We start from the raw sequence: 20,089 nt of genomic DNA, 5'->3' as shown, positions 1-20,089 counted from the left end.
GGTTAAACTACCACCTACTAGGCTTAAACTATATTGGTCATCGAGTGGTACATGGTACATGTAAAGCTAGAGAAATGTAAATATATATCACGCTCCACTACTAATTATGATATTAAACTCTAAACATTAACCTTAAACCCAATCTTTTAACCCTAAACACTTACTAATTAAATCCTAAACTTCCAAAGAGGAGATGAACTTGTATGATACTACACTCTCTTAATGACGTCCAATGTTAATAGATAATAACATGTAACGTCATCATAACAGTGTACTGATCCACTCAAAGAGAAGAGAAATGTCTCGTGTGCCGTGCAGCATCTATGATCTAATCCAAGCTCCCGGTTGTCACGTGCGAAATGGACTTTTGCCTCTTGCTCTCAGTCCCAATTTGTCGTCACTTCGAGATTCCAAGTTCCTCACTCCAAGTTCACGAGGGCCAAACCTAACCAAACAACAAAATACCCGCTGACCGCTGCTCTTCTTTCTTGTTTACTTCCCTCTGACTTTAACACCCTTTTTACAGTTCACAGTTTTATTTACCTCATATACCCTTCAAAGTATACAGCAAGAAGAAGCTCCAATATTTGGATTGGATAGTTCACAACTTCACATCACACTTTACATTCCTGTTTTTTTTGTTACTATTTACTGAAGATACTATTTACAGAGAAACAACTTATCTACACCTGTTCATATCGCTTCAAAACTAAAACATAAACTCGAGCTACTATTTATGAGTATGAGATTTTCCGATATCATTTTGAATGCATATATCAGTTTATGTAAGTTTTTTTCTAGTTACACGAGAAAAAGGTAAAATGCATGCGATAATGAATGAAGATTTCCATTCCAACAAGGGTTTCTGTGTGGTTGGTGGAAGGTCAAATCTTGTCCTCATTGGGTATTATATAATATATGTTTCTTAGGATTCTTTTCATCTACTGATAATTTTTTAAAGGAAAAAAAAAAAAACACAGAAAATAGAGGTGGAGGTGGTGCTGAGATTGAAGACAGCATTTTCTTGCTAAATTTCAACTTTACAAATTATTAAAACGTTCTAGCTTTTTGAGCTTTTCTGTGTTAGAAATTTTGAATATTACAATAACTATTACCCGTGACTGCAATGCAGTTAAAAAAAAAAAAAAAAAAAAAAAGGACTGCAATGCAGAAATTAATTAAAATCTCAGTCTTAAGTTTGATGTGGTCATGATTAATCTTTTTTTAGCTTAATTTGGTAGCTGATTTCTATTGTAATGCTAATTTCATCGGTTGTAGTTGAACTCTATGAGAGCTTTGATTATATGAGATGTGGTCAGATATGCAGGGCAAATTAATTAAAAGTTGCTACAACACAACATAGAAGATGATGTGTGAGAAAGTGTAGGATTAGAGAAGGAGATGCTGTCCCATTGAAGTTTTTCGTGGTCACAAGATATGAGTCGCACAAACCTGCATAATTGTGAGCTATGAAATTGATCTTGAACGACTTTTCTGTATCAGTATAGAAAATACATGATATTAAAAAGAATCACAAGTTATTGAGTTATCACAACATATGTATTTATTTGTAGTCCAAATAAGTGGATACATATAGTTGTGTGAAAAGTAATATCTCCTGTATATTTGACTAAAAAGAAAAAAAATTAAAAAGCATTTGTTTTGCGCAGTGCTGAATATGCAGGGGCAATTTTCAACAAGATATGCTTGCTGATCATAATAATGTTAACAATGGCCCATAAAAATGGTATATATTATATTCTGGAATTAAGTAAAGGAGGGTCGATTATCTGCCCTCCTGGATGCTTTTCTAATTATTTTTTATTTGTGCAGTTACTGTTTAGTCATGTTAATGTTTTATATTTTATTATCTTTATAAAAAAATTAATATAAAATTTAACGTGACTTAACCGTCAGCGTACAAAATAAAAAAATTAATATAAAATTTAACGTGACTTAACCGTCAGCGTACAAAATAAAAAAAGATGAGAAAGACATCCAAACAGGAGGGCGGACAATACGCCTCCTTAAGTAAATTTCCATTTTTTTTTTCTTGTGCATGTTAGTTCAACTGCTCATTCAGTTTCGGATCAAGGGGCACAAAAAGGGGTGTGATATTCACACACCATTTTTTACTTCTCACACACGCTTTTAATTTTTGACCATTGGATCGAATGAATTAAAGAAGATTAACTGACAGAAATTAACAAATGATATGTAAGAAGTAAAAAGGGGTGTAGATAGCACATCCTTACAAAAATATATATTAGTTTAATGGAATTTTAAACGAATGCACTGTTTGTACCTCAACTTTTTGCAATCGTCAAAAGTTCCGATGTTATATCTTTTTGCTGATATGCCCTTTATCCCATCATACAAACCCAGCAAATCCTCAACTCCTCTCACTTCTGACTCTCGCTCTCTCTCTCCCCACTTCACTGATAGCTCTCTTTCTGATTTCTTCCTTCTCCTCCAATGGCTACTTCCTGCAAACATCCTTTACTTCTCTCTCTAATAATCTCCACATTTTTCCTTCTCACTTCAGCATTATTATCAGAACCAGACATTCTTCTCACCTTCAAGGCCTCCATTAAAGATCCCCAAAACTCACTCTCAACCTGGTCCAACAACTCGGGCACCCACTACTGCCAATGGCCTGGAATCACCTGCACTGCCACCACCACCACCACACTCTCCGTCACCTCCCTCAACCTCCAAAGCTTCAATCTTTCAGGTGACATCTCACCCACAATCTGTGGGCTCCCTTATCTGTCAGAGCTCAACCTTGCAGACAACTTCTTCAACCAGCCCATCCCTCTCCACCTCTCTCAGTGCACTTCTCTGGAGACTTTGAATCTCAGCAACAATTTAATCTGGGGTACAATCTTGAACCAGATTTCTCAGTTTGGTAACTTGAAAGTTCTCGACTTGAGCAAAAACCGTGTTGAAGGAAACATCCCACAAGCCATTGGTGCACTCCACAGCCTCCAGGTTCTCAACTTGGGAAGCAACTTGCTTACGGGTAGGGTATTTCGTTTGCGGTCACAAAGTATTTTCGATATAAGGATTAAGTCAATCAACATTATATGCTTTCGATATTTGATCTTAGTTGGAAAGTAACTTGCTTTCAAGTAGAGTATTTCGTTTGAGGTTAAAAAAAATTTGCTATTAGAATTAAATCAATCAATATATATTTTTGCTTTGGATATTGACCTTAATTGAAGAGGAAATTTTTTTCTATTGACTCTGTTAATTAGAAAATAAAGTGTCATGACGGAATATGAAATTATTTATTGATCAAAACGGAATTTTGTATTTTCAGGTAGTGTGCCCTCTATTTTTGCGAATTTGACTGAGCTAGTTGTTCTTGATCTGTCTCAAAATACATACTTGGTGAGTGAGATTCCTACCGACATTGGGAAGCTTGTGAAGCTTGAGAAGTTGTTCTTGCAAAGCTCTGGTTTTCATGGTGTAATTCCTAATTCCTTGGTGGGTTTACAAAGTTTGAGTGCTTTGGACTTTTCCCAAAATAACTTAACTGGTAGGGTTCCTCAGATACTAGGGTTTTCTCTCAAAAACTTGGTGTCCTTTGATGTTTCAGAGAATAGGCTTTCTGGGTTTTTCCCAAATGGCATCTGTAACGGAAAATACCTTATATACCTCAGCCTTCACACAAATGTGTTCAATGGTACAATACCTAACTCCATTAGTGAATGCTCAAGGCTTGAGGTGTTTGAAGTTCAAAACAATTTGTTTTCTGGGGATTTCCCAGTTGGGCTTTGGTCATTGCCCAAAATTAAGCTCTTAAGAGCTGAGAATAATCGGTTTTCGGGAGAAATACCTGATTCAGTATCAATGGCTGGTCAGTTGGAGCAGGTTCAAATAGATAACAACAGCTTCACTAGCAAAATTCCTCATGGTCTTGGGTTAGTCAAGAGTTTATATAGATTCTCTGCTTCTCTTAATGGTTTATATGGTGAACTCCCAACAAACTTCTGTGACTCCCCTGTTATGAGTATAGTGAATCTCTCCCACAATGCGCTCTCGGGTCAAATTCCTGAGGTTAAGAAATGCAGGAAGCTAGTGTCATTGTCTTTGGCAGACAACAATCTTAGTGGGAGTATCCCAGAATCTCTTGGTGAATTACCAGTGCTAACTTACCTTGATCTTTCTGACAATAAGCTAACCGGTCCCCTTCCACAGGCGCTTCAGAACTTGAAGCTTGCACTCTTCAATGTTTCCTTTAATCAGCTATCTGGTAGAGTCCCCTATTCTCTTATCGCAGGCCTCCCAGCTTCATTTCTTCAAGGAAATCCTGACCTTTGCGGTCCAGGATTACTCGACTCTTGTTCTGATGACCAGCCAAGACGCCATTCTTCTGATCTTACGACATTGACAAGTGCCTTGATATCTTTAGCTTTTGCTGTTGGAACTCTGATTATTGCTGGTGGGTTTATTTTTTATCATCGATATTATAAGCAGCGAGCTCAAGTTGGCCTTTGGCGTTCGGTGTTCTTTTATCCTCTCAGAGTCACTGAGCATGACTTGATGATGGGAATGGATGAGAAATCTGCTGCAGGGTGTCGTGGGGTGTTTGGTAGAGTTTACATTGTAAGTTTACCAAGTGGTGAACTTGTTGCTGTGAAGAAGCTTGTGAATTTCGGGATCCAGTCTTCGAAAACTTTGAAGACTGAGATCAAGACCTTGGCCAAGATAAGGCATAAGAACATTGTAAAAGTTCTGGGATTCTGCTATTCTGATGATTCAATATTTCTGATATATGAGTTCCAACAGAAGGGGAGCTTGGGGGACTTGATCTGCAGACCTGATTTTAATTTGCAGTGGAGTGTTAGATTGAGAATTGCCATTGGCATTGCACAAGGACTGGCATACCTTCACAAGGATTATGTTCCTCATTTGCTTCATAGAAATCTCAAGTCAAACAATATCCTTCTGGATGCAGAGTTTGAACCAAAGCTCACAGATTTTGCTCTCGACAGAATTGTGGGAGAAGCTGCCTTTCAATCAACCTTGGCTTCGGAATCTGCTTTATCCTGTTACAATGCGCCAGGTAAGAGAATTGCAAACTGAAACGAATTTTTGCATGCAGTTTGTTGCTGCATATTTATCCTCGTACTAATGTTTTCGCTGGAACTATTGCTAGCTACTCTTCCGCATCTTATGTTGCATAGATATGTGTCTTAGATTAACATCATATATGTGGTCTTTGAATATTTTCTTGATCATTGAATTATTCTGATGGTAATCAAAACTTGACAAAGACTGGTGACATGCTGACATGTTGCTACCGAAAGATTTGTTCACTCTCTTATGACATATATTTGTTGATTGCAGAATGCAAGTACAGTAAGAAAGCAACTGAACAAATGGATGTTTACAGCTACGGTGTTGTACTATTGGAGCTAGTGACAGGCCGGCCAGCTGAGCAAGCGGAGCCATCCGAGTCTCTTGACATTGTAAAGTGGGTGCGACGGAAGGTCAACATTACAAATGGCGCTGTCCAAGTTCTCGATCCCAAAATAAAAAATTCTTCCCATCAAGAGATACTAGGAGCTTTAGAAATTGCTCTCTGTTGCACTTCTGTGATGCCGGAGAAAAGACCTTCGATGTCTGAAGTCGTGAGATCACTTCAGTCCCTGGACTTGAGGACCCACGGGGCAGTTATCGACTTCTCTTCCTTTGAGGAACATTGAGCTTCGCTGCTTCAGTCTGAACATTGAGTTACAATTGCTGCAATTTTTAGTTGCTTTGTATGTAAATTAAATTAAACTTCACGGATTCACTTGTGATGGGGGAAAAAAAGATAGGGTTGGGCATGGTTTTTTGTGTCTGTTGTTCAACAGAAGATGATTTGGGATTTGGGATTTGGTTAACAGTAAAGGGATTTTTACAGTATAATATGAATGCCATAAATATGTGTTCTGGTTTGAGAGAGGCTTGAGTTTTGTTGTAGATGGTAACCATATCCAACCCTTGGACAAATTAAAGATGGGTTCCTAATTCTATGGACAATCATGGATTGTCAATTACACTCCATTAAACCAAACCTTAAATAATCCAGTAAAGTGTTATCCGCGGGCCATTTTCACCTCGTGCACATCCATGTTCATTTTTATTTTTGACATTTGAACACCACTTGCTATCTAAGTTCACCACAATTTCTATGGACACACAGCTGAAAATATAATTTTCAACTTTTTTATTTTTTAAGAATACCACATTTATTTCCAAACTGCCCTAAACACAACACACTGCACCCACCAACTCGCACCACCAACACCACCCCCACCACATCTCAAACAACGCCGGCCACTATTACCAACAACGAATCGCTGACTGCCATGACACATTCCTATTAGCTAATAGCATCCACGTATAGCGGCTAGAGATTCATTATTTTGTGAAGGATAATACTAAGGAGATGAAATTTATAAACCAAATGATGTATTACCAATAAGAAATAAATACGTTAATCGACACTTGGATCAACCCACTCAATATCCGAGAGAGGGTAGGCTTTTGGCGGCCGCAGAGACGGCGGATAAAGCAGTGGATAACGCAGCGGATGATACGTACTTGGAAATAACCGGGTCATAGAAAAGTCTTTCATGCCTCGACTCTCCCTCGGTTCGTTCGGAAATCATGGTAGTCTTTTCATGGAGATTATTGGGAACGGGAATGGGCGATCGTAAATATCTTGCTATTAATTGTAATTCCTGGGTCTTTGCTCATTTGTAAGGTCAAGGTTGCTAAAGTCTGTTAATAATCCAATCATCAACAACCATATTATTTAGTTTACACAATTTAATTTAAAATTTTGATCTTTCTAACATTACCGTTTGTAAAAGAACGAAAATCTAAATAAGCAAATTGCAATTTGCATTCTCTCCCTCGCCTCACCTATCTCACTCTCTCTCTCTCTCTCTCTCTCTCTCTCGTTTCTACCTTCTTCATAATCTTTTCCTTTTTTTTATTTTTATTTTGTGTGTGTGTGTGTGTGAGGAGAGAGGAAGTGGATGGGAGGAAAGAAGAGAGAGAAAGAAAAAGAGAGGGTTGGGGGAGGCCGAGTGGAAAAGGAGAGGGAAGATAGAGGTGGACGAGAGGAGAGAGGAGAGAGGAGAGAGGAGAGAGAGGGGGTGAGGCCGGATGGAAGAGGACAGAGGGGAGAGAGAAAAAATAAAAAGAGGTGGATGAGAGAGGAGAGAGAGAGAGAAGGGATGGGGCTGGGGGAAAATGAGAGGTAGAGAGAAGAAAATGACAATCTTAGAGCATTTTCAAAGGTGTTATTGTATTTTTCAACCGAAATATTAATTTCTATGTGGTATATGGTATAACATGGAATGGTAACAAGGGAAATTGTTATTAAATTTGACAGTAGCTTCAAATTTATTTTTAGTAATTAATAAATGTTTTTCATAATTTTTATTCTTAATTTTTGTTTTAAAAATACTAATTAAAATTATAAAAGTAAATAATGGTTTAAATTTGACATATCGGTTTGAGAAGATTTATTTTTTTTTTTTAAATCAATATGCCACATAAGACTTCAAATTTAAATTTAATGTTTAAAATTTGACATATCTTTTAGAGATGTTCTTATTGGGTCAGTTTTATTGGGCTATTTAATGTTTGGTTTTGTCCTAAGAATTAAATAAAAATATCACAATGTGTTTTGTTATGATTCAAAATGTTGAAACCTTTTTTTATTAGTTTTTCTTAAAACATTCTTTTGGAGGCAAGAATGCTACCAAATAGCTAGATAATATCGTGAGGAATGATTAAGATTTTTTAACAGGTTTAAGAACTTATATATTCTAAACTCAAAAGAAAAAAAATGTATGGAATTATTTTTAAAGAGTAAATTGGCCGTTAGATTTGTAACCTAGCTATATGCATCTTTATAGGATTAAGGGCAAGAAAATGACCATATTACTCCTTAAAGTGTGTCACGTGCGAGTTACGTGACATAGCTTGGCCGCAAATTGGATAAAACAACTTCGAATTTTTTAGTAGGAATGAAATTGATAATCTTTTTAAAAATTAATTTACCAAAATAATAATATTATGGACTTGATTTTCACTTGGATAATAATTCAATCGGTAATTTACTAAAAATGAAAAACAGAACGGTTAACAAATAAAAAACAAAGTATGACAAAGTATGACAAAGTATTTTATACTTTCAATAATATTTTCGTCCAATATATCTTATGTTCATGCCTTTCAAAAGAAGAAGGAAAAACCAAAAAAAAAAAAAAAAAAAAAAAAAAAAAAAGAAGTTGCTGGAGTTTTGTGAATAATACAAATTTGTTGGCGCCATCGGACAATAAATTCCAAGCATTCAAGGCAACACAGCCAAACTTTCTTTCATGCATACAGTGACAACATTATCTCTTCCAAATTAGACCAAGTGGCATGCTTCATTGTAAAACCACTATTAATTTGCAGATATTTGTGCATTTGATACGAGGCAGTTTCTAAATCTTAATATAGTCCTCTCATCAGATTAATTAACTTAATTTCCATTTAATTACTAAAATCTTGATAATTATCTAAACACGATACTTTGACAGAGAAAGAAATCCAAAATGAAACGATTTTGAATATAGCTGTAAGCAATTTTTAAAAGTGGTAGCAGATGACTAGTGAGCATCTTCGTGACACAAGACCCATGTTTTCTACAAAAAGTTGGCAAGCTTGAGTGTTAATGCATCTGGACATCCACCTTAATTTTGCAAAAATACATGATTTTAGAATTTAATTTTATTAAATATAGTAGCCAATATCTCATCAACTTCTACTAATATTATCACTAAGCATTGCAATTTAGAGACCATAAAACGTAGCCCCTTTTAAGACATATGCGTAAAACCCTGTTGCGCATGCAAAGCAAATTGGGACTAAAACGCTTACACTTGCAAACTGGTTGGTGGTAATGCCTTTAAATTTTGCTTCACTTTCCTCTTTTCTATCTTGTCTTGGTTCACTTTCCCTTCTCCTTTTTGTTCTTCAAGTACGCTATCCATCACTATCCATCTTGGCGAAACATTTATCAAAATTCTAGATTTGGGTTTAATTACAATATATCTGTATATAGGATTGTGAAGGTTTTAGTTTGCTTTGAAGAGATCTCAGTCACAAAAGAAGAAACTCAGGTACTTTTCATAAACATTCAGGTCACGTACGAAGAACAAGTAGTTTATTACTTAATGTGATATGTATCTTGTTTCCTTTAGATGATGCATTGTCTATATACATTTTCATCATCTTAAATCAGATTAGTTGCTTTTAAGTTAGCTCTTTTGAGGACAAATAAAATTTATCAGCATTGCCTTCATTTTTGCTCAATGACATTTATCATGTGGTGTCTTACAATCACTAATTTTTTATTTAATGGATGAAAGCATTTCCAAATCTATATTACCTACAATTCACTCCCTCTTCAACAAACGAAGGTGATAGCTAGAGTGTTGTTTTCTTTTTTAATTGGTCACTCTTCATTAACCATGACCACATCGTTGAAAGAAAATGATTTTCGCTGTCCCATTTTGCCTTCTGCACTTGTAGTATTTGGAATGAATGAATAAATAAAAAAATCAGGAGACGTGAACAACCTTTTATTTGGGTGTGCAGACACACTCACATCACCTACACAGGCACACACAGAAATACACAAACACACACTAGTGTTGATTATGAGTTAGGATGCAGCACACACTCTATATGTTATATTGCAACAATGTAAATCGTCTATTTTTTAGGTCTTACTCAAGGATCATCCACATAGAAATTTTTTAATATTTGTATATAGTATAAATATCAATTGCGCTCTTGCTTATTTTCGTAGTTGAATATTTTCCCTAATTTATTGCATTCATTTAGATATATTTCCTAACTTGTGATGTCCTACTAACTGTTTGCTAATTTGGTTTTGGGTGCTTATTTTTTCACTTGATTACCATCCATATCTAAAAGTTCACAATGCATTTTGCATAGAAATGAGAAAAAGCTATAATCAATTATTTCCCCTCCTTGAAAATTTCTCAAAAAACTAAAAAACACTAAAGTAATAAGTTACAAAAAAGAACGAGTAACAATCTCGCATAGTCACATTGACATTTACAAACTCCGGTCGCCGGGTAAGTTTTGTTCAATCAGAATTTGTGGTATTCCATTCAGCTTAATGTTTTTGTTTTTCATGTTTTCAGTCTACTTATGTTTATTAAGCATGGTTATATCTCAAAGTATCTCTGAATTTGAGTAGGTTGTTTTCAAGATCTAACCAATCAGTAAGTCAACATTTGAGTCCACTCAACAACATTTCTCATGATTTGGATGATCAATATTTAGGTCATCGAAAAATCATTCTTCTTTAAAACTCAATCAAATTAATCATATAAATTGTTTAATGTTCTAATAGTTATTGAACATTTGGTTTACAATAGTAGTCAAATGGCTTATACGAGATTTGATTCTGGAGAATTTTGTAAAGGGTGATTTTATAACGATGACTTAAAACAAAGGATTCAAATCATGAGATTAGTTCATGGAGTGAGTCCAAATGATTGTTCTTGTCGGATTTGTTTATGCAGTAACTTCTATTGGAGTGGAATAACATAATTGTGAAACTCGAACAGATTCGTTCAAGAATTCTCATAGCCCCAATCTAGCTATTGTTTTTTTTTTTAATTTCATTTTTAGGCCTAAAGTGATCCTCTCATTGTTTGATAGCAAGTTTTATTTGAACTTTTGTAGAGTTGCATTACAAGTCATGCTTGATATCTACTTTGTTTATGTATATGTATATTTTTGGTTCCATTATTTCCATATTTCATTGCATTCTCCAATTCGAGTCAAGTCTTTGGATATAATCTTGATCCTCTTGTTGTTTCCTACCTATTCAAGAACTATTATAAATGTAGTTGTTCAATCATTTGTTGTGCTTGTTATTATTTAGTAATTTTTATTGGATATACTAATCTAGTTCTCATCACTTCTTAAGTATTGTTTTTGCAGGACTATTCTCAGCTATTTCACAATCAAGTGTGCACTATGCAATCAAGTGATAACTTTCTTTTCCCTTATCACTTTTCAAGTCATTCAAGTAGCTCTGAACTAAGGAGCTCGTTCCTTCATCAAATGCAAAGTGATGGTCTATCACTTCACCTGCAGTCACATATTTTTGCTAATGAACTAGATGAGACTTTTACTAATTTTCAAAACAACACTTCAGAAGCAAATAAGTACCCTTTGCAACCCAATACTCAAATATCAACACTTGGGAACTCATTTGAAGTGCCTACTCAGAATACTTCTTTCTTTCCGAACGATCCATCGTTATCATCACTGCCTGTAGAAAGTGTTATGGGGTTTGTTGGTGACAACAATAATATCAAGAGTTGTGTAAACACTTCTGAAGAGAATTCTTTGAGGTAACCAAAACTTACTTATTTTTTTAACTCAGTACTATATATCAAAGAGTTGTGTTACTATTTAAGTATTGTTCAACTATGATTATTTCCAAGTACAGCAATCAAGAAGAGAATGATAGTTTGAGTGGAAAAAGTCCGCTGAAACGTAAACGACGTCGTAAAATCTCTGAACGCAAATTTTCTGATAGAAGCTCTCATTTTCGCGGAGTTTCAAGGTATGCCTTTCTTGTCTTATTATAAAAAATAAATACATTCAAATGTCTAATTAGCTAGATTAGTGTCATCTTCCCCTTGCACCTAAATTTATTTTCCCTCCCCACAATTCAATGCCCCAATGAGTTTACTTGGTTCCTAAATCTCTAACAAGATTTTGTATCGACACAAAGGAATTAGTAGATTACAAGATTGTATTGAATCACTCAAGGCCCATATTTCAACTACATCAAAGACACAATAATAAAAATAAGTGAAGATTGCGACCTCTATAATAATTTTGTTCCAATGTGCTACCTAAAGGCTAATTTTGACTATATATTGTCCAAAAATTGCACAGGGAAATTTGAACTTTCTTATATGTATGGTCATATATTGTTCATGAAGAGTTATGCGCAAGCCATTACATGACTCTAAGAAGATAACACATTTATCTTACATTGATAAATAAAGTGGTGAGCAAAAATATTCCCTTACCCCCCCCTCCCCCAAAAAACCCTTTTCCCAACGTTTATTACACAATTTTAGCATTCATTACAAAATTTTAGAACAAAACTAGCCTCATCAAATATTGAAAAATTAGTTGTACTCATAATAACTCTTTATGCTCAATATTTATTCTAATTTTATCTTCTATTAAAAATAAAATACAATTTATCTCTTTATTTCATATTTACTTGCACATCTTTACCAAACATGTTAATAGAAAAATATATTTCTCACTCCTTAGGAAAAGGTGCGCAAAACTATTCCCCATTAATTTCGTGTATCAGAAGCATTCTTGATGTAGATAATATGCTGAAATGCTTATGTGAGTCTTCCGGCCTTCGGAAGTGTAGATTATCGTGGCAAAGCCACCAACTGGTCCTTTAAAAAAAAAAAAAAAAAAAAAAGAAAAAAGATGAACTTGCTATATTATAGGTACCCAAACGGACGTTTTGAAGCATTCATATGGGATAACACCATACAAGAAAACAAAAAAACAGGTAAAATTATTTTATTTTCCATTTCCCTTCTTTTGTTACTAATGATGCAACATTTTAATTATTCGCTAACTTAATTTTTGGTTTTCTCTTGTTGTTCCTTCCATCAATGCACGTTCCGCAGTTTATATTGGTGAGTGAATTTCTTACATAACTCTTTCGTTTTGAACTTGAAATTACATCTTTAATGAGGCACACACCAAAAAATTAAAAAAGATATAGATAATTTTAATAATTCATAACCTATATTTTCTTTTTCCAAATGATAAACTAAACTTTTATGATCCTCAACCTTATAAGGGAGATAACTATTGACTCATAAAAATTACTGCAATTAAGCTATTTAATATTACAAGCTAGTAGTATTTTTGCCCCTCGTGAATGATAAATCTTAGGTTCGACTTTCGTAGATAGTGAGTTCAAGCCAAATTATTATGGTTGATTGGAATAGCCTAAGTGCCACTCATTAGTATAAATATGTCGTTATATTAAAAAAATTGGTAGGTGAATGATATCAGTTAGTGTAGTGTATATTTAGAGTAATGGCATATTTTGTCCCTTTAATGTGGTATTTAGAGTAGTAAAATCATTTGTAATAAAAAAAAATATTGCAATGAAAAAGAGAAGTTAAGTGTGGAGTTCTCAATATTGGCAGGTGGATTTGATACAGAAGAGGATGCGGCTAGAGCTCATGATCTTCTTGCTTTAAAGTTATGGGGAAAGTCTGCTGGATTAAACTTCCCAGTATGTTAAAATTATGATTTGCTTATCGTTAATTTAAGATTATATATATTCCCTCGTACAGGGACTTACGGAACTAATCTTGCATATCTTTATATAACGTAGTTGGAGATGTACACAAAAGATTTGGAGGAGATGAAGAAGATGACCTATGATGACTATTTGCTCCGGCTTAGAAGGTCACAATGTTAATTAACAAATTGAACTCATATATTCCATAGAAAGATAATTGTTCTTCTTATAATGTTTTGCTACTTGCTAGTGATCTGGCATATTGTAGAGAAATTTGCACATATACCACTTAGACTTTTATAAATGTGCATGGTTACCTTGAACAAATGAATGTTTATCCATTGAAGCTCCTGAACTGTTCTCTATGTAGCAGAATGCCACATAACTCATGTTAAATGATGATGTTATCCATATGGCTCTCATATTTGTGCTAACATGGCTGCAAACATTTATGCCATGTTAGCAAAAAATTATACCACAACATGGCTGCTTATTTTTTATCTTTAGAAAATACTTGAGTACTTAGTATGAGATTTACATTTTTTTTATAGCAAACTTACACTAAGGAGGTGGGAGAGTGGGTTAAGCCTCATATTAGGCTAGCCATACTAATATGATTCAAATTCGATCTTCAAAAACGAATTTGAACCACATTATTACTAGCTCATTGTGAGGCTAAGCCCCACCCCCCTCTTTAGTGTAAATAATGTTGTTTCCTCAAAAAAATAAAAAAAAAACTCACTAGTGAGTACCTAATTATTACCATTTTTTTGTCTTTTTCAAATTTTTTTATTAACAATTATATAAAAATGTAAAATAGAAATAAAACAAATCAGTTTTGTCATCCCATATCCATTGATTTCTTGTATCTATACCTTGTCAAATTTCAGAGGTAGTGCTAGCTTCGGCAAGGGCGTATCAATTTATCGTGGAGTTTCAAGGTATTGTAACCACCAAGCCCCTTCCATCTCTCTCTTTCTCTCTCTCTCTCTCTCTCTCTCTCTCTCTCTCTCTCTCATAGTCAACCATTGAAACAGGAACTCGAATAGTAAGAAATGGCAAGCTAAAATAGGGAAAGGTACAGGGTTCAAAGGCTTTTATCTAGGCACATTTGGTAAGTCCTAAGACCCTTTGTGCCTCAGTTTATACAAACTACTTGAAGAACTTAATTATTTGTCTCACATTGAACTAATTATATCCAGATACTGAAGAGGAAGCAGCCAGAGCTTATGATGTTGCACTGATAAAGACGAAAGGCACAAAATCTGTTACAAATTTTGATCGAAATCAGTATGATGTGAAAAGAATTCTTGAGAGCTCAATGATTCCTATTGGAAAGGGTGCTTCAAAGATGTTAAGGTGGTCTTCAGCTGATGATGTCCTGGAAAGCAGAAGAAACAATACTGAACAGAAAACTCCTATGGTACAACCATCACCATCATTCGAACCAAAAAGTTATCATACCATATCACCCTTCGCTAATAATTCGAATGCCAATCAATATGTAGACCCATTCCTCCATGCCTTCGAGAATACTAACAATTTCCCAAACTTTAGCTCTTCCTATAGTCTTCAAAACACTCAATTTCCTATTTATCCTCAAACAATTAACCCCACTTTCCTTCCAGGATTGACTAACATTGATCCAGGCCCGAGCTATATCGGAGAATCCTCGGCCAGTCAAGTTCCTGAGGTGAGCTTGGACACGATGCTGGTAGAGATTAATGAGAACCATGGCAGTCAGGTGGTTTCTTGGGACTTGGAAGCAATATTGGCAGAGACCAACGAGAGCCTGGGTAGTCAGGTTCTTGAGGTGAGTTTGGACGAGAGTCTTGGCAATGACATCATCAATGAAATGATTCCAGTAACTGGTAATGTAGGAAATGGAAACTCAACCATTATACCAGGAAATGCAGCAAATGGAAATGTTTTTGAAGACTTTGGAATGGAAGACGTGTCAGGTGGATCAGACAGTAGCTTTTCTTCTACACTGGAGATGTTCTTGATGAACTTTGAAGGTTCTAAATGTAATGCACGAAATTAGGTGCATAAACAAAAGTAACTTAGAAATCACTCTCTGTTGCTTTTGCGGAAACTTTAGTTTCAGTCTAAACATTGGATTACAAACTACATTTTAGTTTCCATTGTATGTCAATACAACTCAATTTTTGATATTTAACTTGTGATTGCGAAGAAAAAGATAGGGTTTGCATTGTTTGTCAGTTGAACTCAGTTCCATACGCCACCTATGTGGATCCTTGGAATTGATTCAATTTTTTATTTATGAAATTATATTACTTAATTACATTGGAATTTATATACAAATAATGACATTGCCTCCCCATAAAAGGTAGGCCAACTTTGCCACTAAATGATTGGTTCCACTCTTACTCACAAGCATTCGAGCTATATCCTTTTTTTTTTTTTTTTTTTTTTTTTTTTTCAATTATAGTCAATTTGTTATCAAGTTGATGGGGGGATTTGTTTGTATGATGTATATTCAAATATCATGTTATAGATCATAGAGATGCCATTGAACCACAAAAGTCAAGCATAATTTTGTAACAGAAAAGATGAAGTAAAATACATACCTACATCACCAGATGAAGATGATGAAGCCATGAAAGCTCTTTGTAATAGTTAACCTTCTCTTCTTTAGCAATTTAGAAGTGCTCTCAAAGAATAGGGCTTTGAATCAAATCGAGCAGTACCTTGCAAGAGCAGTGGCTAGCGTTTATATACTAAGATAATCCTATTAGAATCAATATAGGATTCAACTATCCAATCCACATTAAAACATATGATTAAACACAATCCTAGTACTATCTCAAGTCCACAAAACTTGAAATACTATATCAGTACTATCAATCCCATAAGGATTAGGATTACTAAAGCTTAATAATAGGACTTTTCCATATCTAATTCTCACACTATAACCAGATCCAATGTTATGTTCATACTCATATACTAACATTCTCCCACTTGAGCATTAAACATAACATCCAGTATATCGAATTTATGGAAGTGATCACCAAGTCTGAATTAACCAAAAGCTTATCACTACATTCAAATTCACCTATACATTTCAAAGCACAGAATTCTAGGACTCCATTTGCACGCTTACAAATTTTATTTCAAGAATCACAAGGTACTCTAATCTGCATTTCGTAAACATGTATACTTATAAATACAGTAATGTCATATTACATTACTCCCACTTGTCAAATTGATCTCAACACCCTAAAGTTAAGAATCTGAATATCAACCATAAAAGTTAACTAATCACAACAAAACAATAACTCAGAGATGCGTCAGTAAAATCACAAATCGATTTTCTAGCAAATCAAATCATCATTTATAAAAATTGACTTCTAGTACAATCAATTCCATAAGGAAAAATTGAACCCCTTATTGAAAACCAAAAGAATAAGAAAAGATTAGGCAGGAATACTACCTAAATTAATTATACCTACACATCAAACTAACAAAATAACTTACATTCCAAGGAATGCAACTTTAACAACCAAGAATAATCAAAGAATGCAGTCATTAAGAATTTGATTTCTCGCTCACTCTCACTTGTCAAAAGACTCCACAACTCCCATCTTCATAACATGTCCCTTAAACACATTATTTGGCAGTACTTTTGTAAGTGGATTCGTAACCATCAAATTTGTTGACAGATATATTTTCTCAATTTCTCCTTTCTTGATCACTTCCCTAACTTTAAGAAATTTAACATCCATCAATCTCAAGGCTGAAGTCCTCTTATTGTTCTTTGAGAAGAATACAATTGCACTGTTTTCACAAACATTTTTACAGGCCCTTTTATAGATTCAACTATCTTAATCTCAGTTATAAAATTCCTGAGCCAAACTCCCTGTTTCATACATTCAAAGCATGCTACAAACTCAACTTCCATTGTAGAAGTTAACACGATTGTTTGCTTTGCACTCTTCCACGAAATAGCAGCTCCACTCATCATGAAACATAACCACTGGTAGATTTTCTTTTATCCCTATCACCTGCATGATTTGAATCTGTGAAACCAATCAGTTCCAATGAATTTTCTCGATCATACACCAACATGTACCCTTTTGTTTTCTGCAAATATCTCAAAACTTTCTTTGCAACAACCCAATGAGCCTCTCTTGGATTTGATTGAAATCTTCCTAGCAAACCAATAATGAATGATAAGTTTGGTCTTGTGCATATGTTGGCATACATAAGGCTACCAACTAATGAAGCATATGGCTTCATCTTCATCAATTTAACCTCATTTTCACTTTTAGGACATTGATCTTTGCAAAACTTATCTCCCTTATTTACTGGAACATTTGATTTGTTACAATTCTCCATGTTGAACCTGTTTAGCACCCTTTCAATATACCCTTTTTGAGGCAAACCAAGTAACCTTCTGTTTCTATCTCTCATAATTTCGATTCCCAAAACATAATGGGCCTCACCATGGTCCTTCATGTCAAAATTAGTACTGAGAACAGCCTTGGTTCCTGTAGCAAATGCTTGTCTGAACTAGCAAGGAGAATATCATCAACATATAGAATTAAGAAAATGAACGTTGAGCCCATGAACTTAAGATAAATGCAATCATCCAATTTATTTTCTGTAATACCATGTGCAGTAATCACTTGGTCAAATTTGAGGAACTATTGTCTTGAAGCTTGCTTAAGTCCATAGACTGACTTATTAAACTTATAGACCATATTTTCCTTCCCTTTTTCAATAAATCCAATAGGTTGAACAATGTAGATCTTCCAATAGATCTCCATTCAAGAAGGCTGCTTTTACATCCATTTGACATAATTCCAAATCAAAGTGAGCTGTTAAAACCATAAAGACCCACATGGAATCCTTGGAAGAAACAGGTGAGAAAGTATCATTGTAGTTTATTCCTTCTCTTTGAGTGAAGCCCTTTGCAACTAATCTAGCCTTATACCTCTCAATTCTTTTAGCGGCATCTCTCTTAGTTTTATAAACCCATTTACATCCTATAGGCTTAATTTGTGATGTTTTATTCACTAGGGTCCAAACATTATTCTTGGACATTGAATCCAATTCCTCCTCCATTGCTTTCTACTATAGAACTACTTGAGCACTCTGCATTGCTTGATTATAAGTTATAGGATCATCAATGTCTCCTAAATCAAACTCAGCTTCTTGCAGATACACATAATCTTGTGAAATGGAAGGTATTTGAATTCTTCTAGATTTTCTTAGTGAATGTCAAACAAATAACTGATTCGTTACTTGAGCATGTTGGTCTTGAATTTGAATGCTTTCAGTGTTTGATTGTTCCACCATTTCTTGAGTTTCTTGTGCAACCATAGTGTCATCCATCTATTGATCTGAATCAAGGTTGGATGCAGGCAACCTTGTCAACATAGGTACATATTTATAATCCATCTGAGATGCACTTTCAATTAACTGTTAAATTTCTTCAAAAACAAATATGTCTCGTACTAATTCAGAAACATCCTCATCTTCAAGAAACGCTGCATTATGAGTTTCTTGTACTCTAGTATGTGCTTCAGGACAGTAAAACTTGAAACCTTTTGACTTCTCAGAATATCCAATGAAAAAGCATGAAGTAGTCCTAGAATCAAGCTTTTTCTCATTAGGATTATAAAACCTGGCTTCAGCCTTGCAACCCCAAACATGGAAGTAATCAAAACTAGGTCTTCTGCCTGTCCACATTTCAAAATGTGTTTTTGGTATTGCTTTCGAATGAACCCTGTTTAATATGTAGTTTGCAGTCTTCAGAGATTCTCCCCAGAGAAATCTGGGCAATTTGGATCTAGTGATCATGCTCCTTACCATCCCTATCAATGTTTTATTTCTTCTCTCTGTCACCCATTCTGATGAAGTGTTCCAGGGGTGGTGTACTGTACCACAATCCCTTGTTCAAAAAAAACAAGCAAAATGACATTTTTATTGACTTGCTTATGTGTACCTGCCAGAGTATTCCCCTCTTCTATCTGATCTAACAATCTTAATCACTGTATTTAACTGTTTTTCAACTTCACTCTTAAAGATTTTGAAACAATTAAGGGCTTAGGACATTTCACTAATTAGGAAAAGATGACAATGTCTGGAGAAATCATCAATAAAGCTCACAAAATATGAATTCCACGTATGGTTTTAGAAGGGAAAGGACCACATATATCAGTATCAATAATTCAAGTAGGCTATGACTTCTTTTAGCATCCAATTTCCTTACATTGACTATCTTTCCTTATAAACAATCCACACATTTGGATGCATTTTTAAAATCAATGGAAGGAACCAAATTCGATTTAGACAACTGAGATATCCTATCTTTTGAAATATGTCATAATCTTTTATGTCAAAGCATAGAGGTGTGATTAGACCCATGCATTCTTTTAGTTGTGGTATTCAAAACATGCATTCGATTTTCCTCTATTATACATTGTAATCTCCACAAATGATCATGCATAAACACCTTTCCAATTAATGAACATTTACTAAAAAACTTAACACATGCATCATCACCAATGAAAACATATTTTTGTTTAACCAATTTTGATGTTGATATTAAGTTTCTTCTCATTGTAGGAACACACAAAACATCATCTAATTGCATTATAAATCCAGTGACTAAATTAAAGTCTAACCACCTCAACAACTTCTATATTAACTTTTGTTCCT

General features: G+C 34.6%; 2 protein-coding genes across 2 annotated transcripts; both read left to right on the top strand.

Moving 5' to 3' along the window:
• The first annotated feature begins 2,381 nt into the window (after nucleotides 1–2,381).
• LOC137713048 (probably inactive leucine-rich repeat receptor-like protein kinase At5g06940) lies at nucleotides 2,382–5,951 on the top strand. Its single transcript, XM_068452283.1, has 3 exons — nucleotides 2,382–3,022; nucleotides 3,323–5,071; nucleotides 5,356–5,951. Exons 1-3 carry the CDS (start codon nucleotides 2,476–2,478, stop codon nucleotides 5,712–5,714), a joined length of 2,655 nt encoding a protein of 884 aa, XP_068308384.1. The 5' UTR covers nucleotides 2,382–2,475; the 3' UTR covers nucleotides 5,715–5,951.
• Nucleotides 5,952–11,531: 5,580 nt separating this feature from the next.
• Nucleotides 11,532–15,446, top strand: LOC137712128 (AP2-like ethylene-responsive transcription factor PLT1). The gene is made up of 4 exons (XM_068451270.1): nucleotides 11,532–11,598; nucleotides 13,305–13,393; nucleotides 13,496–13,577; nucleotides 14,605–15,446. Exons 1-4 carry the CDS (start codon nucleotides 11,532–11,534, stop codon nucleotides 15,444–15,446), a joined length of 1,080 nt encoding a protein of 359 aa, XP_068307371.1.
• Nucleotides 15,447–20,089: the final 4,643 nt, after the last annotated feature.

Source organism: Pyrus communis, chromosome 13 (assembly GCF_963583255.1).
Source record: "Pyrus communis chromosome 13, drPyrComm1.1, whole genome shotgun sequence".
In the NCBI taxonomy this organism is placed as follows: domain Eukaryota; kingdom Viridiplantae; phylum Streptophyta; class Magnoliopsida; order Rosales; family Rosaceae; genus Pyrus; species Pyrus communis.
Note: the sequence above shows the minus strand (reverse complement) of the source record. Positions and strands in the feature narration are given on the sequence as shown.